A 27,753-nucleotide genomic window follows, 5' to 3' on the forward strand; every position below is an offset into this window, starting at 1 on the left:
GTTTAAGGCTGTGGTGGGGTTAAAGTACCACTGACCACCAATTATAAGTTTTTTTTTTTGTTTTTGTTTTTTTTTAAGCACTTCTGGACCGGAAGGATTTGCCCCCTTAATGACCAGGCCATTTTGTTGCAATTCAGCACTGCATTACTTTAACTGACGATTGCGCGGTCGTACGACATTGTACCCAAAAGCAATTGATGTCTCCCCCCCCCCCCACAAACAGATCTTCCTTTTGGTGGTATTTGATCACCTGTGCGATTTTTTTTTTTTTTTTTTTTTTTTTTTTTTTTTCCGCTATAAACAAAAAAAAAGAGCGACAATTCTGAAAAAAAACAAAGGTCAATTAGGACAATTTGTATTCTGCTACATAGTTTTGGTAAAAAAATAATTGCAATAAGCGTAGATTGATTGTGCAAAAGTTTATCGCGTCTACAAACTAGGGGAAAGATTTAGGTCATTTTTATTTATTCATTTATTTTACTAGTAATGACGGTGATCTGCGATTTTTAGCGGGACTGCGACATTGCGGCGGACAGATCGGACCCCTAATTGACATTTTTGACACTTTTGGGGGTACCAGTGACATTACTACAGTAATCAGTGCTAACAATATGCACTGTTACTGTAATAATGACATTGGCAGGGAAGGGGTTAACCTAGGGGTTAAATGTGAGCCTAGGGAAGTGTTTTCTAACTGTGAGGGGAGGGGCTTGTGAAATGATCATAGAGACCTGTGATCTTGTATAGAAGGATCACAGGCACTCTATGATCAATTCAGAGAGAAGAACGGTCAGCTGTGTTTACAACAGCCAATCGTCCTTCTCTCTCAGCGGGGAGCGATCGCGGGTGCCCCGCGACAATCACAGCCGCCGGCCCCGTACAGCGGCATTCCTGCTGCCTAGCGGGAGCGCGCCACCCAGCACCACGTGCACAATTGACGTAGGGCTACGTCGGTTCGCGCAGGAGAGGCAGCCTGCTGCAGTACATGTGCGGCGGGCGGTCTTAATGTGGTTAAAGGGAAGTGTTTTGGGTGGGGTTTTGTGTGTGAACAGTGGGGTAATTTTAAAGATGTACAACCAAAGCTTGTTTGGCTGTGCTTCTCCTATGGATCACAGGGGTGGAGTTCGTTCTTCACTCCTTTGACCTGTTTTAGCGGAGAGCGGGCTGAAGGGGTGAGCGCGCGCCGCCGGTGGCGCACTCCCGCACTAACATCCCAGCGCGAGTGACCAGCGGGCTCCGATGTCCGCCGGCCACTCGCGATCTTCCGCTGGAGAGGGAGAAAGGCAGGCGGCTGATGTACACAAAGCCGCCTGTCATTCTCCCTGGTGTAACTGCAGTGATCATACGATCCATAGCAGGATCGTATGTCTCTGTGGTTACATCACAAGCCACGCCCCTTGACAGAATCACGCCCCTAGGGATACATTTAACCCACTGTTTACCAATAAAGTTAACCCCTTCCCTGCCAGTGTCATTCTTACAGTAACAGTGCATATTTATAGCACTGATTACTGTAGTAATGTCACTTGTACCCCTCAAAAATGTCAGTCAAGGGTCCGATCTGTCCGCCGCAATGTCGCAGTCCCGAAAAAAAATCGCATTAAATCGCCATAAAAAAAAAAACAATAAAAATGACACAAATCTTTCCCGTAGTTAGTAAACGCAATAACTTTTGCGCAAACCAATCAAAATACGCTTAATGCTATTTTTTTCAACAAAAATATGTAGCAGAAAACAAATTGGCCTAAAATGTTAAATTTTGATTTTTACATTTTTTTGGGGGTGAATGTCATAAAAAAAAATGTGAAAAATCTTGTTATTTTTTTCAAAATTGTCGCTCTTTTTTTGTTTATAGCGCAAAAAATAAAAATCGCACAGGTGATCAAATACCACCAAAAGAAAGCTCTGTTTGTGGGAGAAAAGGGGCGTAAATTTTATTTGGGTACAGCGTCACACGACTGCGCAATTGTCAGTTAAAGTCACGCAGTGCCGAATCGCAAAATAGGCCCTGGTCTTTGAGCAGCCAAATCCTCCGGGGCTTAAGTGGTTAAAGAGGTTGTAAAGGCAGAAGGTTTTTTTTTTTTACCCTAATGCATTCTATGCATTAAGTTAAAAAGCCTTCTGTGTGCAGAAGCCCCCTAATACTTACCAGAGCCTCCTCTTGATCTATCGATCTCCACAAGCGCCTCGGCCGCCTTGGACTCTCCCTCCTGATTGGATCCTGCGGCTGTTAATAAAACTCAGTTAGCCAACGAGGCGAGAAAGGGGATGGGGCTGAAACGCGGCTCCATGTCTGAATGGATACACAGAGCTACAGCTCGGCTCGGGTGCCCCCATAGCAAACTGCTTGCTGTGGGGGCACTGAACAGGAGGGAGGGGCCAGCAGAGTAAAAGAGGGGCCCGAGAAGAGGAGGATCTGGGCTGTCCTGGGAAAAACCCCTACAGAGAGCAGGGAAGTATAACATGTTTGTTATTTTATTAGAAAAAAAAATGAGGGGCTGCATTCACAGACTTCACTGGGAGCAGCGGGAGCCATTGGCTCCTTCTGCTGTCAGTCAAATGCTTTGAGGAGGGAGGAGGGGATGGGACTGAGCCAGGCTTTGGACACACACAGCCCAGCTTGACGGTGTGCCTGCACAGGTGCCCCCATAGTACACAGCTTGCCATAGGGTACACACAAGAGGACGAAGAGACCGGGGGGGGGGGACCCTAGAAGATGAGGAATGGGGTTGCCCTGTGCAACAGCAGGTAAGTATAAATAACATGCTTATTATTTTAATTAAAAAAAAAAAAGTTACCTTTACAATTGCTTTAAAGTAGGATGTCAATATTATTTTTTTATTTATATATATATATATATATATATATATATATATATATATATAATTTTTTTTTTTTTTTTATATACAGTATATTTATTTTTTATTTTTTTTACAGGATTTATATAGCACCAGCAGTTTTTTTTTTTCTTATTTACTTTGACAGGATACTGAGACTGATATAAATATTTGCTTACTGCCTTAGGTTATCAGAAGGTGCCTAGGGTATTAGCGCTAAATGTAGACAGCTTGCCTCTGGCTTTTATTTAAATTATTAGCAGGTGATCTTTGCAATCATAAGCAGTGTCATTGGGTGCTGAGGGATTACTGCAGCTATAAATATCACTTACAGTTATTAAAGTGCTATTAAACCCAAAAGCAAACACTTTCTATAGTGCAGTTTACCAATTCTTAGATATGATGACTGCATTGGTTTTCATTTTTAGGCTTTCTTTCTTCTATTTTTTTAGTGATCTGGCCAGCAAGTCTGTATTATTATTTTTATTTTTTTTTTAACCGCTTTCCGACCGCCGCACGACTATTTACTGCGGCGGTCAGCCCCTCACAGGCAGAGTGACGTAGGTCTACGTCGCTAGCCTGTGAGGGTCTAGGGAGCAAGCGCCCCCGGAGGCGTGCTCCCGCGCGGTCACGGATGGGGGGGTCCGCCGGTCACATCGGGTCCGGGGGGGGGGGGCGCGCGAGTGACCGGCGGACCCGATGTCCGCCGGTCACTCGCGATCGTCCTCCATGAAGGGAGAAAGGCAGGCGGCTGATGTAAACAAGCCGCCTGTCATTCTCCCCTGTGTAGGAATAGTGATCATACGGTTCTACTATGTAGAACTGTTGATCACTGTTCCTACACCTCAAGCCACAGCCAATCACAGTTAGAATCACGCCCCTAGGGACACACTTAACCCCTCCCTCTCAAATAAAGTTAACCCCTTCACTGCCAGTGTAATTTTACAGTAACAGTGCATATGTATAGCACTGATTACTGCAGTAATGTCACTGGTAACCCCAAAAGTGTCAAAAATGTCAGTCAAGGGTCTGATCTGTCCCCCGCAATGTCGCAGTTCCGCAAAAAAAATCGCAGATCGCCGCCATTACGCGTTAAAAAAAAAAAACAACAAAAATGACAAAAATCTTTCCCTTTGTTAGTAAACGCGATAACTTTTGCGCAAACCAATCAAAATACGCTTTTTGCGATTTTTTTTGTTTTTTTTTTACCAAACATATGTAGCATAAAACAAATTGGCCTAAAATGTTAAAAAATTTTGATTTTTACATTTTTTTTGGGGGGGGGGGGGAATATCATATAAAAAAATGTGAAAAATATTGTTATTTTTGCAAAATTGACGCTCTTTTTTTTTTGTTTATAGCGCATGATCAAAAAATCGCACAGGTGATCAAATACCACCAAAAGAAAGCTCTGTTTGTGGGAAAAAAAGGACGCCAAATTCGTTTAGGTACAGCGTCGCACGACCGCGCAATTGTCAGTTAAAGTCACGCAGTGCCGAATCGCAAAATAGGTCCTGGTCAGGAAGGGGGTAAAATCTTCCGGGGCTTAAGTGGTTAAAGTACAAGCTGAATGGGTTCCGTTCGGCGGGCACTGTGTCCACCAAAAGAAAGAGGCAGTATAATTCCTAGCAGGACGTGTACACCCCCAGCCTCTGCTTCTGCAGCTAAAGAAGGTAGCAGTTGGGGGGGGGGGGGGGTAAAAGCACGACTCAACTGCACTAATGTGAACAAGCTCTAAAGAACCGACAGAAATATAGGAATTAGTTATTATCATAGAAAAGATTCAGATTTGTTTTTTTGAACCAGCACAACCGTATTTTTGTGGTGTTTGGGGTATTAATAAACTTTCTTCTGACTTCTATTTATTGCATTTGATTGATTGATTCTTTCTTTGTGTGATATGCTGATGATGAGTTTTAGGTTAATAGGCTGTAAAGTACCAGTTCTCTTATTAATACACATCCTTTAATGGTATAAAAAATCAAATTCAGACTGATCTAACCAGACCCTTTTCACTCGCAGGGGTCCCTTGTGAGCTGTGAAATTGGGGGTGACACCAAGCATCCCGAGGTTTGGAGGGGTGACCCCCGGAGGCCCCGTGATGAAAGGGAAGGAGGACAGTGGTAGCGGTGGAGGACGCCCGTCGGGTGTCAGCGGGGGTCAAGGCGGCATCGGAGGAAGCCCGGAGAAAAGCGCCAGCGCCCAGGAAATGAAGGAGCAGGGCAACCGGCTGTTTGTCGCTCGCAAGTATCAAGAAGCTGTTTCCTGTTACAGCAAAGCCATCGTAAGTCTACACAACCTCTCATAGATAAAACTCCTAGATGGGCATCTTAACAAACCCAATATACAGGGATATGGGACATGGTATTAATATAAATGCACACAGGTTGACTGGTGTCTTTATTCAACTAATAAACGGTACAAGCTACCGTATGTAACTATATATACATTATTACATTAAACCCAACAAATCACTCCAGGCTGATAGAAAATAGTGCAGCTTTTTAATAATAATACATCATTGCTAATGGTTTTTTTTTTTTTTTTTGCCAGCAGTGTGAATATTATAATTAGATTTTTTATCAGTCTGTTGCAAACCTCTGTACTCCAGAGCTCAGACTGTGAAAGGAAGAAGCAGTGTAAGAGGTCATTCAGTTGTACTCAGGGGACTTGCTGATAGTTGGAGAGAGCAGAGTGAGAGGGCCGCGCTCATTAATCTGCTGCTTTCTTTTTACTGTTTATTCACAGGCTACGGGAGGGACAAGACCTACAAGGGCCCAATCAGACCTGTCTGAGGTGCGATGCGTTATAGCCTGCTATGTTGCTCAATAATGAGGGATGTGTCAAGGCAGTCTATTCATTTTGAATGGTCTGCCAATGCAACAGAACAGGCAGATTGATGTACATTGTTTTTCTTTGATGCAGCACTTCACAATGCTACGTAGCTCGGTAATGAACACTGCAGCACATGTGTTTTGTTAGGCCCCTTTCACACACTCGGTCCGCCGGACGGAGTCCGTTTTTCTCAGCGGGGGATCGACCCCCCCGCTGAGCAGCAGGAGGACAGCTGTGTCTCCACGCTGTGTGCGGAGACCCAGCTGTCAGTTCCCCATGCATCTCTATGGGGGAAATCGGATGGGAACGGACCGTCGGTCGATCGGATGGAAAATAGGGTTTCCATCCATCCAGATTTGTCGGATCGGGTCGGATGTCAGCGGACATGTCTCCACTGCCATCCGATGCCCCATGGGAATGCATGGGAGGACCATTCAGATCCGCCAAAAAAAAACGATCTGAACGGTCCGCCTGTGTGAAAGGGGCCTTAGGGTAGTCTGCAAATTAAGGGCCGCTTCACACCTGATGCATAGGTATGTGCAGCCTGTTACATTATGGTGTGCATCATAAAGCTCAAACACACGTCTTTCTCTGCAGCCTCAACTGCACTGGAGGGTGACTGAATGGGAAGTGCTCTGTGCTGAGTGGCTTCCTGTTGATTCATAAACTGAAGCATAGTAAACAGTTTACTGTGCTTCAGTTTGTGAATGAACACAGTGAGTGCGTTCATTTAGAAAAGGGAGGTGCTGGTAGATGACATATTTACCAGCCCCTTCCCCCACTCTCCATCCTGAAACATCCCCTGGGGAGAGAGAAGGGAAGCCAGCAGCACTGCGGGGGGTTAACACGGGGGAAGTCTTGGCAATAGGAGGAACCGGCACCGCACATAGTGATTAGGGTGTGCCGAGACACACGTAGCGCACGCCTACGCCTGATGCGTTTTTGCATGCATGTTTTTGACACTTTTTTTTATGCATTCAGTTGCGTTTTTGATGTATTCCAGTGCATTTTTCCCTCTTATTCGCCTTAAATAAGGGCTTGCATTCCGGTTGCATTTTTGGTGTGTTTTAGGTGCGTTTTTTTATGGTATGGTTATGGTACAGTTCGGTGCAGAAAAAATGCAGTGTATTCAACTTTTTTTTTTTTTTCTTGGAGCTGGAACTGACTGCACTGGTGGAAATCATGCCTTTGGAAACCATATAATTATCCATGCATTTTTGAACCAGAAAATAAACGCACTGGACCGCATATGATGTGAACTGGCCCTAAAGCGGTTCTAGAGGCAGAAGATTTTATCACCTTCGTGCATTCTTCTGTGCTGCAGCTCAGTCCTATCCAGTGATGTGCGCAAGAGCAGCATGTCTTCCTCCTCGTTGGGCAGATTGATAGGCAATCAAATACTGTGACACAGGAGCAGGGGGGTGGGGCCGAACCGCCTGCTCTGTCTCAATACAAGGAATGTCACCAGCACACCATGGGTCTCCAAAAGCGATCACAACGCTCCAGCAACATTTCGGAGTCTCGCAGGACCCCTTCATCAGGCATGTGATGAAACGTTGCTGTTTGCTGTAATGATGAGATCTCTGAATAAAGCTTTGGCTCCATTTATTTGGAGACCCGCGGTGTCCTGGTGACATTCCTCATTCTGATTGCTCACGGTTCCAGCCGGTGGTTGCTTCAGCACCCACTTAAGCCCCGTACACACGTACCGATTGTCGGCCGTAAAGATTCGGCCGACGACCGATCAGCCGATTGTAGGTTTGTTAGTATGATGCTTCCGACAGCGCATTTTCGGCCAAACAGAATCTGTCGTGCAGGCATTAAATTTTTTGTTGGCCAACACTAGAACGGCCGATTGTTCGTCAGTCAGTACAGATTTCGGCCGACAGACAGCCGATTAGCAAGATTGGGCATGCTCAGAAAAGAAAAAACACACGGAAAGTTAACCATCACATGACATCACTTCTGCAGTCGGCTGTTGTTGGCCGACAAAATTCGTGTGCAGTCTTTTGCAGTTTTCAACAGACACGACAGCCCTGGACAAAAGACGGCCGATCGTTCTGCAGACAATCGGTACGTGTGTACGGGGCTTTAGACATACAGCCACTTTCACAGGAACTGGTGCATTGGGAAGAGTGTGTTGGACGCTCTGTGTCAATGGACGCAGACAGGGCAGCTCGTACGGGTGCCCCCATGGAAAGCAGCTTTCCGTGGGGACACCTGCTGAACCCCACGGAACCCCAAAAGAAGAGGATCAGGGCTGCTCTCTGCAAGAGGAGGGGCCTGGAGTGCTGACAGGAACCCCAAAAGAAGAGGATCAGGGCTGCTCTCTGCAAAGCCATTGCACAGAGCAGGGTAAGTATGGACATGTTTTGTTATTTTGATTAAAAAAGAACAAAGGTTTAATATCACTGGAAGGTAAAAAAAAACTTCCCAGAGCCCCCCCCCCCCAATACTTACCTGAACCTGATCTCGATCCAGCGCTGTGCACGAGAGCAATAGCTCTCTCTGCTCACTGGACAGAGAGGCAACAGCGGGAGCCAATCGCAGCCAGTGAAGAGAGAGCGAATGGGTGGGGCTGAGCTGCGCTCTGTGTGTCAATGGACACACACACAGCCGGCTCAGGAGTGAGCACGCATGGGTGCCCCCAGATCAGGAGGCTTGCTATGGGGGCTCTCGGCAAAGGGGAGGAGCCTGGAGCGCTGGCAGGGGACATGAAACCAGGAGGATCTGGGCTGCTCTGTGCAAAACCACAGAGCAGGTAAGTAGGACATTTTTGTTATTTTAAAGAAATAAAAATAGGTTTAGAATCACTTTAATAATAGCCAGAGCTCCACAGATCATTTTTGTGGCCCATTGGTGAACTGAGCTCCCACAGGCCCTTGTTTATTGTGCTCGTTCATCCCAGTTCTATAGGGGTATATTGCAAATTGCCTACCGCCGCTTCCATTAGTATCATTGCAGTATATGAACACAGCGCTGCTCCATGGAAACAGTGGCAGTTGTGGTGCTTTGTTTAGTTTTTTTGCTGCTACCTTTCAGTGTTTCTTGGGTTTCCTTTTCCTATCCAGACCCGCAACTCCTCCATCGCTGTGTATTACACCAACCGCGCTCTGTGCTACCTGAAGATGCAGCAGCTGGACAAGGCCCTGGCAGACTGCAAGCACGCTCTGGAGCTGGACTGCCAATCTGTGAAAGCTCACTTCTTCCTGGGGCAGTGCCAGATGGAAATGGAAAACTACGACGAGGCCATCGCCAATCTGCAGAGAGGTAAGTCTATACCTTGCCTGCCTCTCCCTTACAAGCTGTTACAAGACGTGACATGCAAGTATGACTAAACAGCCAGAGAGGCGATGTTTCAAGAATAGATCTTGGATGCCGAGTACACATCAGATTTTTGTGTGCATGTTAAAAAGGGAAAGAAAAAAATGCTGATGTTTTGTTTAAATTTATGCTTAATTTCCATTTTATTGCATTTCTCCAAGTTTTGAAGGATAAATGCGCTTTCAGAGCATACAGCCCCATCTGCAAAGCTATTTTATAAATAGCAGTGCTGCCCAGTACAGCAGAAATGCCAGCTTTCAAGTTGGACAAGCACAGCCGAGTGGGAATTCGGGAGGGCTAAGCCTGGTCTGGGATCTACAGTACTGTGCAAAGGTTTTAGGCACGTATGAGGAATGCTTTCAGAAATAGAAGTGTTAATAATTTATTTTTATCAATTAATGAAAAGGAAAGTGAATGAACAGAAGGGAAACCCAAATTGATATTTGGTGTGACCACCCTTTGCCTTCAAACCAGCATCAATTCTTCTAGGTACACTTGCACACAATTTTTTAAGGAACTCAGAAGGTAAGTTGTTCCAAACATTTTGAAGAACGAAGCACAGATCTTCTGTGGATGTCGGCTGCCTCAAATCCTTCGGTCTTTTTTAATGTAATCCCAGACAAACTCCATGATGGTGAGATCAGGGCTCTGTGGGGGCCAAACCATCACTTCCAGGACTCCTTGTTCTTCTTTACACTGAAGAGGGTTCTTAATGACATTGGTTGTATGTTTGGGGTTGTTGGCCTGCTGCAGAATACATTTTGGGTCAATCACACACCTCCCTGATGGTATGGCATGGTGGATAAGTATCTGCCTGTATTTATCAGCATTGAGGACACCACTGATCCTGACCAAATCTCCAACTCCGTTCGTTGAAATGCAGGTCCAAACTTGCCAGGAACATCCACCATGCTTCACAGTTGCCTGCAGACACTCATTGTACAGCTCTCCGGCCCTTCACCAGCAAACTGCCTCCTGCTACAGCCAAATATTTCACATTTTTACTCATCAGTCCGGAGCACCTGCTGCCAATTTTCTGCACCCCCAGGTCCGATGTTTGTGTGTATAGTTAGTCGCTTCGCCTTGTCTCCATATCCGAGGTATGGCTTTTTGGGCACAATTCTTTCATGAAGACCACTTCTGGCCAGATTTCTCCGGACAGTAGATTGGTGTACCTGGGTCCCACTGGTTTCCACCAGTTCTGTGTCCTACGTTGTGCAAGTGTACAAAATATACAAGTGTAAGAATTGATGTTGGTTTGAAGCCATACACCATCACACCAAATATTGATTTTATTTAGATTTTTCTTCTGTTCGCTCACTTTGAATTTTGTAAGTTGATAAAAATAAACAATTAAAACAATAAAAAGATATATTTTGAAAAACATTCTTACTTTATTGCTTTTCTTCACACCTGCGTAAAACGTTTGCACAGTCCTGTACCATTTATACTACAGTTTTGCAGAGTAGCACGAGGGTGGGGGCAGTATTGGGTTTTATTCTCCAAAGCTACATTTATCTTTTAAATGCTCCATATTCTTAGATAAGTACCTGATACCAGACCTCTGTTTTTAATTAAAGGAGTTGTAAAGTCTCAAGGTTTTTCACCTTAAAGCAGAGTTCCACCCAGTGAAGTTTTTTTTTAATAAAAATACCCCTGGGACAGTCAGGGCTAGTACATTCCACAATGGATAGCCTCTGATCTGTCCCGGGTTGCACTTACCTGCAAGAAGAAATACTTACCTTGAAAACGTCTTGTCCAGCGCTGCCATCTCAGGTGTGGGCAGCTTGAAGCCAGCACGATCCTCTTCTGTGTCCTCTTCCGTCTTCTTCGGTCCCACGAAGCACTGCACCGGCCCCGCCGTCACTTCCGGGGCTGCAGCGTCATCCCTGCACAGCTACTGGGCATGCCCAGAAGCTGTTTAGCAAGGTATGACGGCGCCCGCACCGGAACTGACGTCGGGGCCGGTGCAGGCGCATTGATTCCTGGGAGCGATGACGTTCAGCTCCCAGGAATCATTGCATTCCAGGAAGTGACGACTCGTCGTGGCCGCCGAGGGGAGAAAGAGGAAGCAAGGTAAGTATATTTTCTTCTAAACGAGGTAAGTAAAAAAAAAAAAAAAATTGCGATTATCCATTTGTTTTTCAGGTGACCCGGAGCGAGAAGATGCAGGTAAGTATAATTTTAGGGTGGAACTCCACTTTAATTCATTCTATGCATTAAGATGAAAAACCGCCCTGGTTGCAGCTGTCTCCCAGACCCCCCCGTTATTCTGACCTGAACCCGAACGTTCCAGTGACGAACGCTATCATTTTTGTACAAACCAATTAAAATATGCTTTTTGGGATTTATTTTACCAAAAATATGTAGCAGAATACAATTTGGCCTAAACTGATAAAAAAATTAGATTTTTTTATTTTTTTTATTGGGAATGTTTTATAGCAGAAAGTAAAAAATATATATATATATATATATATTTTTTTTTTTTTTCAAAATTGTCGCTTTTTTTTTGTTTATAGCATAACATTTAATACCTGCAGAGGTGATCAAATACATCAACAGAAAGCTTTTATTTGTGGGGATAAAAGGACATCAATTGTATTTGGGTACAGCGTTGCACGACCGCACAATTGTTAAAGTAACGCAGTGCCGAATCGCAAAAAAATGGCCTAGTCATTAAGGGGGTAAAACCTTCCGGAGCTGAAGTGGTTAAGCTTTGACAATAAAACCTGGAAGCGGATTGGTTACTATGCACAGCTGCACCAGATTCTGCGTGCTCCAGTTTTAATTAATCTCCCTGTAGTCTTTTGGGCTGTGTATGCTCAGCGGATTTAGTAATCTGTGATAAGTCCTGGTGATGGAGGAATATTCCAGGAATTCTGGGTAGCAGCAGAGAGTCTCTGTCTGGCAGGCTGCTGATATTCTGTTACCAACAACAAGCTGACGGCATCACTAGAACCACTCGTTCCATGTCTCTGCTGAATCATTTATACCTGCCTGACAGCAGGATCCCGGTGGACTGCCTGCCGCTTAACTCTTTATATCTGCAGTGCAAGCGCTGATTGAGGATTTGCACAAAGTATCTCGCTAGACTGTGACTGAAGAAATAATGAAAAGTGTGGAATAGGAGCTTATATTCTACCGCTCTAATAGTGCATTTATCTGAATGGCAGCACAGATTGTGATGGCTGGACGGACCGTGATGTCTAATCTGGTCTGCTTTATGGGGTTTTAATGTCAAAAAACAAACTTCCAGGCAGATATAACACACAGAATAATGTAGCTTTGTAATCATTAATACATACAGAGGTTGTAAACCCTCTCTTATAACTTGTACCTATAGGTAAGCCTTTAATAAGACCTACCTATAGGTACTGTAAATATCTCCTGAACTTGCACCATTTAGGAGATATTTACTTTAAATGCAGCCGATGATGTCATCAGCGCATGCGCTCTAAAGGAACGGCCACCCGTGTCGTTCCTTCAGAGCCCTGTGCCGTGAACGGCGGCTCCCGCGTGCATGCACGGGAGTGACGTAATCGCGCCTCTAGCCAATCAGATGGCTGGAGGACGCGAACCAGGAAGCAGGACGGCCAAAAATGTGGGTCGTCCTTTCTCTGAGCGGGCGGCAGTGCGGGGGCTTCGTTCTAAGGTAAGTAGAATACTTACTTATACTTATGCGATGCATACTAGCTCATTATGCCATTGTCTTACAGGGGTTTTTTTTTTTTCCATATTTTTTGAGGAGGGTTTACTTCCTCTTTAACCAGTTCTGGACAGGAAGGATTTGCCCCCATAAATGACCAGGCCATTTCTTTGCGATTCGGCACTGCGTTACTTTAACTGACAACTGCGCGGTCGTGCGACGCTGTACCCTAATAAAATTGACGTCCTTTTTTTTTTCTTCTCACAAACAGGGCTTTCTTTTGGTGGTGGCGATTTTTTTCTGATTATGCGCTATAAACAAAAAAAAGCGACAATTGGAAGAAAAAAAACAGTATTTTTCACTTTCTGCTATATAACATTCCCAAAAAAAAAAAAAAAATTAAAAAATCTAATTTCTTTCATCATTTTTGGCCAATTTGTATTTTGCCACATTTTTGGTAAAAAAATAAAATCCCAAGTAGTGTATTTTTATTGGTTTGCGCAAAAGTTATCGCATCTACAAACTAGTGGAAAGATTTATGTAATTTTTTTTTTTTTTTCTACTAGTAATGGCGGCGATCTGCAATTTTTAACGGGACTGCGACATTGCGGCGGACAGATCGGACCTCTAACTGACATTTTTTACACTTTTGGGGGGACCAGTGACACTACAGTAATCATTGCTAAAAATATGCACTGTTACTGTAATAATGACACTGGCAGGGAAGGGGTTAACACCAGGGGCGATCAAAGGGTTAAATGTGTACCTTGGGGATGTTTTCTAACTGTGTGGGGGACAGACTTGGTGGATAGAAAGAGGGCTCCTGTGTTCTGAAATAACAGGAACACAGGAGCCCTGTTTCAATCAGTGACAGATGAGCGGTGTGCCGTGTTTATAACGGCACACCGCCTTCTGTCAGTCCCTGCAGCGATCGCTGGGTTCCTGGCCAGCCATCGCGGCCGCCGGACCCGTTGCTTAGCTGCAGGGCTAGAGAGTGGGCGTGCGCGCGCACCTGAGACCCGCTTCCCGCGAGCAGACGTACCCATATGGCGGTTTGCGCAGGAGAGCCAACCTGGCGCAGTATATGGTTAAATGTAAAGTTTATGTACAGCACCTTTTAGTGGCCTTAGCTGGGAACTACAGCCCATTCACAATTTCAAGGGTGGCAAGGGATGCTGAGTTTTGATAGCCGCAGTGATCTGTAAAGGGGGGTCACACTTATTATTTCCATGTTCTGTCCATTTGTCTCTAAACTGGAGATAACCCCATTGTAATCTGAAAAAGGCAGCTTTTCAGGGGGACTTACAGATTAACACTTGGAAAAGGGAGAAGGTAGCCTGTGGAGACATTACAGCCAGCACTGAAGGGCACCCTCTGTATGTGCCCCGCACTGACGAGGGATAGGGCACCCTCTGTATGTGCCCCGCACTGACGAGGGATAGGGCACCCTCTGTATGTGCCCCGCACTGACGAGGGATAGTGTACCCTCTGCATGTGCCCCGCACTGACGAGGGATAGTGTACCCTCTGCATGTGCCCCGCATTGACGAGGGATAGTGTACCCTCTGCATGTGCCCCGCACTGACGAGGGATAGTGTACCCTCTGCATGTGCCCCGCACTGACGAGGGATAGTGTACCCTCTGCATGTGCCCCGCACTGACGAGGGATAGTGTACCCTCTGCATGTGCCCCGCATTGACGAGGGATAGTGTACCCTCTGCATGTGCCCCGCACTGGCGAGGGATGGGGCACCCTCTGTATGTGCCCCGCACTGGCGAGGGATGGGGCACCCTCTGTGGAGCCTTTCCAGCCTGAGGCCTGAGGCTGAGACGGGAGGTAAGGCATACTACTCCCAGTGTCTAGCACCCTGACACTTAAGCTGCCCATACAGTATACAATTTTCTTATTCAGTTTCCTTCAGATTTACCTTCAACTATGTATTGTAAGGGCCTGTCTGATTGCATTCAAATTGAAAGGAGATGAGGCTCCCTCTATGGCAGGCTTTGCAGCCTGACACTGATACAGAGGAACTAAAGCACCCATTGCGAGGGGCTTGCAGCCTGATACTAGGACAGGTTTTAACCACTTGACCTCCAAAAGATTTACCCCCCCCCTTCATGACCAGGCCATATTTGTGATACGGCACTGCGTTACTTTAGCCGCCAGTTGCGCAGTCATACAACGCTGTACATAAATAAAACATCCCACAAACAGAGCTTTCTTTTGGTGGTATTTGATCACCTCTTGTTTTTCTTTTTTGCACTATTAACCAAAAAATAGACAATTTTGAAAAATATATATATTTTTAACTTTCTGCTATAAAATATATCCAATAAAAAAACACCTCCAGGTGGCCATATTGCATTGCATTTTATAAAAAATACAGCAATGCAGATTGAAAAGAAAAGGTAAATTTTCATAACATTCAATTACAATATGACTTGTGTTGCAATTGTTTACACTATATATTATTATTTTTTTCCCCCCCCCCACAGATGTGACATTACCCTTAAGGCAACCTCTGTGGGGGCATTACAGCCTGACAATGACACAGAAGATGAGGCTGCCTGTGTAAAGGCCTTGCAGTTAGAATAGAGCAGGGATATGCAAACTGTGGCCCTCCAGATGTTCCAGAACTACAAGTCCCATGAGGCAAAGCAACACTCTTGACAGCCACAAGCATAACATGCAGAGGCATGATGGGATTTGTAGTTTTGCAACAGCTGGAGGCCCACAGTTTGCATATCCCTGGAATAGAGGTTAGGCAGCTTCTGATGGGGTGTCCCTGCAGCCTGACCCAGAGACAGAAGATAGGGCAGCCTCTCTGGGGGCCCTACAGCATAGTTCAGAAATGAGCATGAGATTGCCACAGATGCCCTTTACGGTTGGGCATTAAAGTGAATGTAAACGATTATCTTATAAATCAACCTATTCAGTTTAAAATAGAATTGAAAGGTAAAACATTTGTGCATAGATCTTAACCACTTTTCCCCCACTCACTGTGCCTCTAATGCGGCACAGTGGCTCGTTCCCGTCCAGCGACGTAGACCTACGTCGATGGACTCCTCCCCTTGTGGGCGGCGCCCACGCGCCGCCGGAGGCTCGCTCCCGCTGTTTTCAGTCACAGTGGGAGTCGGGCCAGGGAAGGAGCAGCGGGGATCGAGTTTGGAGATCCGCCCACTTGTGTAAACAGAGCGGGCGGATCTCCTAAGTGACAGGCAGGGTCAGATTGCAGGGTTCAGCATAGCTGAACATGCGATCTGTCCCTGTGTCACTCAGTCACCTCCCCCCACACATGTCAGTAAGCACCAGGCATACATTAACCCCTCCCTCTCCAATAAAATTAACCCCTTCCCTGCCAGTGTCATTTTTACAGTAACAGTGCATATGTATAGCACTGATTACTGTAGTAATGTCACTGGTACCCCCAAAAATGTCAGTCAAGGGTCCGATCTGTCCGCTGCAATGTCGCAGTCCCGCAAAAAAAATCGCAGATCGCCGCCATTACTTGTTAAAAAAAAAAAACACCAAGACAGAAATTTTTCCCTTAGTTAGTAAACGCAATAACTTTTGCGCAAACCCATCAAAATACGCTTATTGCGATTTTTTTTTTTTTACCAAACATAGGTATCAGAAAACAAATTGGCCAAAAATTTGGATTTTTTACATTTTTTTGAAGGGGAAATTTAATGTGAAAATATTATTTTTTCAACATTTTTTTGTTTATAGCGCAAAAAGTAAAAATCGCACAGGTGATCAAATACCACCAAAAGAAAGCTCTGTTTGTGGGAGAAAAAGGACGTAAATTTCGTTTGGGTACGGCGTCGCATGACCGCGCAATTGTCAGTTAAAGTCGCACAGCGCCGAATCGCAAAAAGGGGCCCAGACGTAAGACAGCAAAATCCTCCGGTGGTAAAGTGGTTAAAAACCATAAAAAGTTCCTATTCGCCCTTTTTTTTTTTTTTTTTAAGTGATCACATATTCTCTGTTCTCAGCTGTGTAAGAGCTGGGGGAGGAGAAACTGCATCACACTAATCTTCCCAGTGAAATGTTGTGCAGGGCGGAGAGGTGTGTCAGGACAAGTCTGATCATTGGAGGAGAGCAGGCTGAGTTCCCAGCACAGCTAGAGAACTGAACACAGTGTGCTCTCCTGCTGAGTGTGGTCAGTTTTTAACAGGAAAGCAGAGGAACTGTCAGGAACTCCCGGGATTTCACACATAGGAAGCAATACAGAGAGAGCAGGAGATGTTCTCATACAAGTACATGGTACAACAGGCATATATTAGTATTATGAAATGTTGGGTTTACATATTCTTTAAAATCTCCTTTTTCAGCTTATAACCTGGCAAAGGAGCAAAGGCTGAACTTTGGGGATGACATCCCGAGTGCTCTAAGGATTGCCAAGAAGAAACGCTGGAACAACATAGAGGAGCGGAGGATCAACCAGGAGAATGAGCTTCATGCCTATCTCACCAAACTCATCCTGGCTGAAAAGGAAAGGTGAGCGCCTGGCTTCTTCCAGGAATAAAGCTTAGAGATGCTCACTTCGCCTGTTCAGTGTCTGCACATAGCCAACCCCCCCAGGCAGGGCATGCTTTACCACCACTTCCCTGCTGCAGCATTCCCGTCTATCTAATCTGCAGTAATGACTTGTGTTGGAGCTTAGATAGAGGGCTGGCAGCATGGTAACATTCATGTGACTGTGTTTGGACCTGGTGATTGGCTGCTTGGCCTTGAGCACTGTCACATAGTTGAGGCCATGTGCTTCCCCTCATACTCTTAAAGCCTTAGCATTAGCAAGGGCAGTGTGGGGAGGCAATGAGAAATTGTGATGGGGTAAGTGTGCATGCCTAGGGGAGGTAGGTTGTGTGTGCCTGAATGGGGAAAGTATCATTGTCTCTTTTTTTAAAGAGGAAGTAAAGTCTAAAGAATAATTTGTACCTATAGGTAAGCCTATCATAAGGCTTACCTAAAGGTACTGTAAATATCTCCTAAACATGTACCGTTTAGGTGATATATACATTACATGCAGCCGATGACGTCATTGGTGCATGCGCTCTGAAGGAACGACCACCTGTGCCGTTCCTTCAGATACCTGTGCCGTAAATGATTTCTCCCCTGCGCATGCACGGGAGTGACGTCACGCAGCTCCGGCCTGTCACACAGCCGGAGTCCACGGACCCAGAAGGAAGACTGGGAGAAAATGGACGCTGCCTCCAGCGACTACATCACATTGCTGGAGGGCTTTCCTTTTCTGGTAAGTTTCATATAATGTGCTAGTATCTGATGCATACTAGCACATTATGCAAACAGAGAGCAGTGTTACTACCCATACAGCTCACCAATAAATGAGCTCCCGGGTGCCCGATCCACAGCTGTTTAACTGAGTACATATGTAGAAAGATGATCCGCACACCGGTAGTTGCTCTTAAAAAAAATCTTCATCTTTATTCAGGAGCCACAGAACACAACTGCTGATAAGATCAGTTGACACGTTTCAGCCTATAAGGCCTTAGTCATAACACCACTAACATACTAGCACAGTGGTCCTCAACCCTGGCCCTCAGGACCCACTAACAGGCCAGGTTTGCAAGATAACTGATATACATCACAGGTGATATAATTTGCTGCTCAGTGATTGCAATACTCTAGTCTGCATCTCTCCAAGGTAATACTTAAAATCTGGCCTGTTAGTGGGCCCTAAGGACCGGAGTTGAGGACCACTGTACTAGCACATTATGCCTTTACCTTGCAGGCCAAAAAAAAAACTAACCAGCAGTTTACAACCGCTTTAATGCTGTTTTCCAATGCACTAAAGTACATTTACCCTTAATCTTCCACTCTCTCCTCCTGGAACCTCTAACTCCACTTGGAAGTTGGTGACTGAGATGGGTCATGGTGACTGGGGAGTGAGTGGAAGGTTAAAGCTTCTGCCTCCTGTAAAGCATACCTGTTAATGCGCTCATTAAGGGAAAAGTACATGTTTGCTTTAGAGTAGGGGTCCCCAAACTGCGGCCCTTTGATCATTTTTATCTGGAATTTGATGTACTTTTCCTGCCACTGATACAGAACAGTATTTCCACTGACACCAATGATGGGGCACTATCCCTCCCCACTGATAACAATGATGGGGCACTATTCCTCCCACTGACACCAATGATGGGGCACTATTCCTCCCACTGACACCAATGATGGGGCACTATTCCTCCCACTGACTTCAATGATGGGGCACTATTCCTCCCACTGACTTCAATGATGGGGCACTATTCCTCCCACTGACTTCAATGATGGGGCACTATTCCTCCCACTGACACCAATGATGGGGCACTATTCCTCCCACTGACACCAATGATGGGGCACTATTCCTCCCACTGACACCAATGATGGGGCACTATTCCTCCCACTGACACCAATGATGGGGCACTATTCCTCCCACTGACACCAATGATGGGGCACTATTCCTCCCACTGACACCAATGATGGGGCACTATTCCTCCCACTGACACCAATGATGGGGCACTATTCCTCCCACTGACACCAATGATGGGGCACTATTCCTCCCACTGACACCAATGATGGGACACTATTCCTCCCACTGACACCAATGATGGGGCACTATTCCTCCCACTGACACCAATGATGGGGCACTATTCCTCCCACTGACACCAATGATGGGGCACTATTCCTCCCACTGACACCAATGATGGGACACTATTCATTGTTTACTCCCACTGACACTAGGACTACTCTCATTGGCCATAGTCCGGCCCCCTAAAGTCTGAGGGAAAGTAAACTGGCCCTTCGTTAAGAAAGTTTAGAGACCCCTACTTAGAGGACAACTGTACCTTTGTCTTGGCCCCATTCATTTCTATAGGAAGTGACACTCCTAGTGGCCTTCAGTGGAGCAATACAGCTCTACCCATAGAATTGAATGGGGTTGATTAAGCACATTTTTGGTGTGTCAGTGTCATGTATGTGTCACGCTGGGAATTCCAATAAAGGACTTTGGGACTAGCCGTGGTGTGCCGCCATTTCTTCATTCAGGATAATGGAGACCCATCTGAGCAGGGCAGTGCAATGAAAGTGAAATTAATCCCAAAAGCAAACATTTTATTTGATTGCAGCTAACCAATTTTTATATGTGATGGCTGCATTAGTTTTCTTTTTAGGCTTTCTTTCCCTTATTTCACCTGGTGATCTGGCCAGTAGGTCTGTTGTTTATCCAAAAAGAACAAGCTCTCTTGCAGATTTAGCATTTAGTGATATGACAATCAAAAATCACTGACGGGTTCCTACAATGGTCAGCTTTTATGTAAAACCTTTATCCCAAAAGGAAAAAAAAGACTGTTGATGTAACTGCTTATAAAGTGTGAGTTGGCGTTTGGCTTCAATTTGTTACTGTATCGAAATCTGCTAGTACATCTAACACTCCCCTCCCCATCTAACACTCCCCTCCCCCAGACAGTGTTGCTGTCCAAAGGTGCCCCCTGTGCTCTTTCATCCAGAATGGGGGCACTCTAATACAGGGGGTGTGATACTGGCATGATCACAAGGTGAAAACAGGGGAAAAGAAAACAATAGCGGCAGAACCGCACCTTCGTTTAGGTGCCATTGAAAATGAATGGCATGTGAACAACCATGGGGCCTTTGTCAGTTTTGCAGAGTGTTTTAGGATCGCAGGGATTCTGCCTGCAATAGCAAAATTGGAGTTTAATCTGTAGAGTTTCTGTAAACGATAAAATGTATTTTTTAGGGAACTTGAAGAAACAAAACGGAAACATGAGGAGGAGAACTTGGAGGAGAACAGGAGTCGGTCTCAGCTGTCTTGTGTGGCCAACAAACATGTGAGTACAATAAGGAAAATCAAGATTTTTCATAGACTTATGTGTAGGAGTGTCGCCACTCAGCAACCCAATTATATATCAACTAAAGCAGAGCTCACAAGTGCAACAATGGGTCTCACAACTACACAAAATCACAATGATATGAAATTAACAGTACATTACAACTGACCCTAATTCCCCAATATATATATTAAAAAATACTCAGTAAAACAGGTATGTATCAAAGATACCGAACATTGCATATTGTGCAGTCCAAGTCCTCAAATATGCAGATCAGTATCGAGATCTAGTCCAAGTCCTCAATGATGCAGATCAGTATTGAGATCTAGTGCAGTCCAAGTCCTCAATTATGAATATCAGTATCAAGATCTAGTCCAAGTCCTAGTGCAGTCAAAGTCCTAGTGCAGTCCAAGTCCTCAATTATGCAGATCAGTATGGAGATCTAGTGATTTACTGAATATACTGTTGTGGTTTTAGTAACAATTTAATACTGGCTGTATGCTTGTGTTTCAGCTGGCTCCACTGTTCTGTGCTGAGAGCACACTCACTGCATGCTTTCATCACAGTTACGGAGTTGTCACCAACAGCTCCAAATCACTAATTATATGTAGAATAAAGGCAGTTTGGAACTTTAAATGAGGCACAAGCCGGGTGAGGTTCAGCTTCTCCATCCCTGTATATGGAAAATGAGGAAAAATGTTTGGGCCTATGAGGTGCGTGAGAACAACCGTCCCTTAGTAAATATACTCACTGACCAGTCTGCTTACAAACTGAATTGACCCGTCTAACAATGTACGTTAAAAACAGAGGTTTAGTTAGCACACATTTGCAAACGCATGTGTAACCTGCAAGGCCCCTTCAGGGCACCCTGTATTACTTGCAGTCCTAACACTACTAACACACTTGTCTCCACAGTGCGAGCACATGCAAGCTAATGGATAGATGAGGGACAGGTATATTGTGTAGTGAGTATATTTACTAAGGGGCAGTTGTTCTCATTTAAAGTCCCAAATCTTTTTCCTCATCAGTGCCCAATCATTGTTTACAATTGAGAGCCTCTCAATCATGTGACAGCCGCAACAGCTAATCACAGCAGTCACAATCAGCAATATCTATAGTGTCCTGGTGTATCCCATCCATCTTCATCTATTTGCAGCACATCGGCAGGTACTGCAGGATAGGGGTCAGTGGTGGTGTTGGGCCCCCCCTCCCCTCTTCGTTCTTTTGTGACAAGTTTTTTGTGACAAGTTTTTTATCTCCACTACATTTTGTAAGTGTTTTTAACTGCGTGTTACTAAATGTTTACTTCATAATGCACTTAGGAGGCACTTCCTTCTTCTTTCCTACATACAGAGTTGGCGTGCGCTAGGATGGCTACCCCTGATGCAGTTTAGGATCACATGGACATTTAAAGCGGAGTTCCGGCCACATACACATTTTTGAGCTAAAAATACCCCCCTTATCCTAAGCTATCCCCAATTACCCTAACACTAGCACCACAGTACAGTACATTACAGTTAGAAAATAAATTCTTACCTTTAAAATGGATTGCAGAGCACGGCCATCTCCGGTGTGGGCATCTGAAGCCGTGGTGTTCCCCCGCTGTGTTCCTCTTCCTGTTTCTGGGCTACCCAGAATGCCGATCGCAATCTCGCGCATGCGCTGTAGATTGCGATCAGCAATCAGAGTAGCGGCCGGCCGTTCACATTGCATCCGAGGATTGTTGACGCTCATCTCCCAGGACGCAATGCAAAGGAGGAAGTGACGTCGGCCGCACAAGGAGGAAGAGGAAGGAAGGTAAGTTTATTTTTATTAAAAACAAGGTAAGTGAAACAAAAAAAAAAATTAATTATCCAATTCTTTTTCAGGTTTTTTTAAGCTAACTGATGCTGCAAAGTTTATTTTTAGGGTGGAACTCTGCTTTAAGGACTTTTTATGAACTTATTCTCATTTTCTATATGTATTATTCAGGAACGGTCACACGGCCCTTTTGTTCACCAGTGCTATTGCCTTACAATATCAGGACCGCCACCTTTCAGAACACCTTAAAGGGCTAGCGCCAAGGGCTTGAAGAAACTCTGGCCACCTAAGAATCTTCACACCTGAAACACTTCCATGTGTGTCAGACACATGGGGGTTGATTTACTAAAGGCAAATAGACTGTGCACTTTGCAAGTGCAGTTGCTCCAGAGCTTAGTAAATGAGGTGAAGAAAGAATACCCAATCACAGGCAAGACAAAAAAAAAAAAACAGTATTTTTGCTTGCACATGATTGGATGATGGAAGTCAGCGGAGCTTCACCTCATTTACTAAGATCTGGGGCAACTGCACTTTGTAGGGTGCACAGTCTATTTGCTTTTAGTAAATCAAGCCCATAGTGTCCCCACTGTACTCTGTGGTTCTACCCTCTGGGTAACACTACTAGTGATGAGGGGCCTGCGGGTGGAACCACATCGTATGGTGGGGACACAGGTATCTGACCCACCCAGGAATTTAAAAAGGCTGAAGATTTTAACATTCTTTAATGCCTTGAAATTGGCTTTTATTTAATTTTTTAAAAATATTTACAGAGTAACATTAAAGCTGAACACCAGACAAGGCATAAAAACTCAAAAAAACTCTTGGAATGCAAAATGTTTGGAAGCATATCCTTCACAATGATTCAGTTTTCCTGAGAATTGCATGCTTGTCATGTAATAAATGTTAAGTGAATTAGGCAGAGTTCTATTTTAAGCTTCTCTGGGGCAGTGACTTGTGCGACTGGTTTGATCTACCTTGTAATAGGTCAGCACTACATAAAAAAATATTAATAAAAACAACTTCTGCTTCTTTTTTTTGTGCAGGATAAGTATTTGGCAGAGATGGATGAGTTATTTTCTCAAGTAGATGAAAAACGCAAGGTGAGCAATCCTATATTATGGATAATGGTTCATTTCATTTTATTTAAATGGCTACCATTTAAAGGATAAGTTCACCTTTTTTTAAAAAAATAATGCACATTTTTTGCAGGTAACAAAATGTGCATTTATTTATTTCTTATTTATTCTAATGATATATTTATTTTTTGTTTAGGAACTTGAAGAGCATTGCACCCATAATCAGCAGGTCGCTGATGCCATGCAGGTCTCCTGCAGACTATCAGTGTAAGCTGTCTGCCCATACACCATACAGGCAGGCAGCTTCACGCTGACAGGAAAAAATTTGTGAACTGCCATAGTTCTTAACAGCGCCCTGGTAGTTCATTGAGAACTACAAGCAAACAGCCGCAAAGGCTGCCGGTAACTGTAGTCCATTCATTCACAGAACACTGGGAATGAATAATGCAGGCGGCCCCGCTCAGCTGTGTTTTCTTTAGATTGTTGCAGCAAGCAGGGGGAGAAGATCCCCCACTCGCTGTCAAAACAGGGGATGGGGGGTGGTGTGGGGGGCCAGTACATTGGTTACATGTTACACCCTGTATATGGATGTAACATGTTACAAAAGGTGAACCTATCTTTTAAAATACTGAAATGGCAGGTGAGCCCCACCTTTTCCCCCTTAGTGACTATTTGCATATGAAATATTGCAGCCATCAACTGCTGAGAAAGATCAGTTACAGGATAAGCCACATCATTTTTTAGTCACCCAGACATACCCCATAAACTTGCACTGAGAGACATGAACATCAGTGCATGTTGTGCTACTAAGCAGGACGCAGAGATTTCATTTTTAATTAACAGAGATGGATGCTCCTATATAGAAACGACAAAATATACAAAGAAGTAATGCTTTCCTAAAATTGCATAGCTCTTTTGGGTGAACAAGTAGGATTTTATTGTGTATAAAATCCTACTTGAAAGTAGATCTAAAACAGATAAGCAAAAGGGCTTCAAAAATAGTTTAAGCTCTCGGAAATGCTATCTGCAGTCATAAAATTGAACAAAATGATGCAGAGCAAAGAAAAATAATCAATCCCAGCGTTCAGAGTTCCTCCACAGTTGACTATGAGGCAAAAGGTCCTTTAAATGCCCAGAATGCTTGGCGGATGCAGCTCTCCTCAGATCGGGGAATCCAAGGTACAACTACAAAAAGCATAAACAAGACGGCGCAAGCATCTAGTGTACAGGGCTTAACTCTGAGGAAGGGGGGTGCACCCCCTAAACGCGTCAGCTCGCCAGCATAGCGGGGTATTGTTGGATTATGTGTATCCTACACTGTGACATCTTGTGGTTTTTACACTTACTTAGGCTGTACCTTTTGTGATTATCCATTTGTTATTTTTATAATGTATAATAAATCTTTGATAATGCATTAGGTGCTCGCGCTTTCCTGTTTGTTTTTTTTGTAGTTAAAACGGCGCAGAGTTTTTTGAGAGAAATTGAGGGGCAGCACCAGGCTGGAAATGTAACCTTAATCTTTTCTCTCCAGAATCCTGTTCAGAAAACACTGAAAGTCTATGTATACCCCATCCCACAAAACTGCTTGTCTACCGATGGGGATTAGTACAGCTTCCACTGTGTAAGTGCTGCAGGTCTTATGCCTAGTACACACAGGCAGAATGTCAGGAGACATTGGCCGGTTCAATATAAACGGCTGACATTCGGCCCATGTGTATGTCAGCTAGCCTGTCTTCTGTCGGACGAGCATGCTGGTAAACCTGCAGCTGACCGGCTCCCGATCACCACTCTCAACCAATGGCTGAGAGCGCTGATCGGAGTGTTCTAGTGGTGGCGGGCCGATCCCCCCGTCAGAACACAACAGCTCAGTGGGGGAGATTGCTGTACTAACATCAAATTGTTAGTACAGTGGCTCTGACCTATTCGTGTGTACCAGGCTTCAGGTTCCAGCGCTAGGGTTGTCTCTCCACCCCCTCCTTTCCACCATTCATAGTACACACAGCCCCAGGCTTGGTTTTGTAAATGGGCAGGTAAACAGGGACTTGATAACCTGACGGTAGCTCTGGGGTATAGGAGACCTGCGTAGTGCTTATATGTGACCCAGAAGCTGTACTAATCCTTGCATGTAAGTTTGCATCTTTGCAGGATGTAGGGTAAAATGTACATGAGGGGAGGTGGCTTTCAAAGTGTAGTGTTAGGTCACTGTTTTACAGAAAAAGGTGACCTAACACTGGACCCACTCCCCCGGTCCCCATTGTACTTACCCCCCATGATCCTGTCAAGGCTCCCGCAAGCCGCTCCAGCGGTCTGGGGATTTGAAATTCCCCCTGCTTCATCTCCTCTCTGTCCAGTGCTGCATGGATGGTGCTGACCAATTAGAACTTTTCTGGTCTGTACTGGCATCCCCAGGCCATTGGAGTGGCTTGCGGGAGTCTTGACTGCTCCAGTCGGGGTAGGTAGGTACAGTGAGGACCTGGCGAGGGGGGGTCTGGGGAAAGGCTCTGGTGTTTAGTCGCCTTTAACGACAAACGTCCAAAAACACTTTAATGCTATACCCAGGGATATTCTTCCATCACACTTCTTTCCAAAATGCCAATCAAGGGTGCAGCCCTCAGACCGGGAAGTCCCTAGAATCAGCTGCAAAAAAACACACAGAAGGGCGCGACCACCTCGTGCATTACCATAGACAATTTTTATTTGATCCACATAGACAAGACAAATGAATACTCATGAATACTCACATAGAAGTTAAAAGTTCAAGCAACACAGATCTGCTCCAGCTGGAGCGCAATGCACTTTGTCCTAGGAAGGGGGCATGACCCCCGAAATGCATCAACTGTCCAACCATTTGTTCCCAGGACGAACTGCATTGCGTTCCAGCTGAGACAGATCTGTGTGACTTGATCTTTTAACTCCTTTGTGAGTATCCATTTGTGGATCAAATAAAAGTTGTCTATGGTAATGCACAAGGTAGTCGTGCCCGCCGTGCCGTGTGATTTTTGCAGTTTAGTCACTTTTATAGATTTTCTGTTAAGGTGAACAAACACTTTAAAGTACAGGAGGGTTTAACAGCTTTAACCCTGGTAAGCTTAAGCCCTTTGTAGATGGGTTGAATCTTGGCCGGTTCAGCAGGGACCGGGCCGAGATTGGATCAATCTATGGGCAGGCCGATTGTACCCAAGTCAATCCATCGATTGACTTGGGTACACCCAGAATGCTGAATTTCTAGCATGCAATTATTGCCAGAGGCTAAAGCCGTCAGCAGTATTCATTGTGTTCTCCCGGCAGGGGGACACAATAGCTCCACAGGTGGGATTCCCCCATCAACACTGACTGTGTTGATAAGGGAATTGAGCGATTTTTTTTCTTTCCTGCAACCTGTGGTTTCAGGAAAGAAAATCACATAATCTATGGCCTGCCTTATTGTGGCCGGAGTTTGGTTTAGAGCAGTGATAGCGAACCTTGGCACCCCAGATGTTTTGGAACTACATTTCCCATGATGCTCAACTACACTGCAGAGTGCATGAGCATTGTGGGAAATGTAGTTCCAAAACATCTGGGGTGCCATGATTCGCCATGAAAATCATTTTAGGAAAATAATTTTTTTGCTAATATGTTTAATCCCAGTCACTGAATGGCTGCATATTTGTGTCCAATGGTGCTGTGCCAAGAGCACACGCCCTGTGCACACCCAGCACAGTTACTGGTGGCTAACTGAAAGCTCCCGTTCGCTGCTTGCAATTGGGAGTTTTCTAAATATGTGACCACCATGATAGCCAATCATGGCGGTCACATGACCATAAGCCAAACCCTGCCTCGCCCCCCCCCGGCATTCGTAAGCCATTAAAGGGTTGGCAGGCGCCGGCTTTAGGAGGTTAAAAGATTCTTACCTGGAAATCCTGCCAGTAACAGCACTTCCTTTTGTTGACTAGGCTAAAGCTGGATACGCCATACAACTTTTGTTGTTTGTTTTCCTTCACATTTACCCTCAACCATGTAGTGCAAGGGCCGGCCGGATTGCATACAAATTGAAAGTGTTTAGGTTTGACCTCATATTATATGGTTTTGGTAAATCGAAAGGAAAAAATCGAAAGAAAATTGTATAGTGTGTATTCAGCTTCAGTCATTGCCTTATAATTGGCAGCAAGCCTGCTATGAACACTCCGTTTTGGCTGCCTGTCAGGTCTGTGCATGCCTCCTGAAAACCTGATAGGTAGGCCAACAGCCAGCTGAAGAAGTGAAGCTTTTGCCAAAGAAGTAGACAAAGGCAGCCTACATGCAAGAACATGAAGCTGTAATGCACAGACAAGAAAAAAAGTCTAGTCAGGAGCGCTCTCTTCAGCAAACATGAGTTTAATAAAAAAAAAAAAAAATCCATATAAATATAAAAAA

General features: G+C 44.9%; 1 protein-coding gene across 2 annotated transcripts in view; it reads left to right on the forward strand.

Moving 5' to 3' along the window:
• STUB1 (STIP1 homology and U-box containing protein 1) overlaps positions 1-27,753 on the forward strand; it is a 41,566-nt gene that overhangs the window by 7,922 nt on the left and 5,891 nt on the right. The window contains exons 2-7 of one of the 2 annotated variants that reach the window (XM_082261822.1): positions 4,860-5,121; positions 5,586-5,633; positions 8,744-8,942; positions 16,976-17,141; positions 20,395-20,485; positions 23,329-23,385. In XM_082261822.1, the coding sequence (XP_082117948.1) occupies positions 4,939-5,121; positions 5,586-5,633; positions 8,744-8,942; positions 16,976-17,141; positions 20,395-20,485; positions 23,329-23,385 (744 nt within the window). In that variant the 5' untranslated portion in view covers positions 4,860-4,938. The remainder of the gene's footprint in view (positions 1-4,859; positions 5,122-5,585; positions 5,634-8,743; positions 8,943-16,975; positions 17,142-20,394; positions 20,486-23,328; positions 23,386-27,753) is intronic. The other variant, XM_082261823.1, reaches the window with a different exon arrangement.

This window comes from Pelophylax lessonae (assembly GCF_965119305.1).
Source record: "Pelophylax lessonae genome assembly, chromosome: 6".
Classification (NCBI taxonomy): Eukaryota; Metazoa; Chordata; class Amphibia; order Anura; family Ranidae; genus Pelophylax; species Pelophylax lessonae.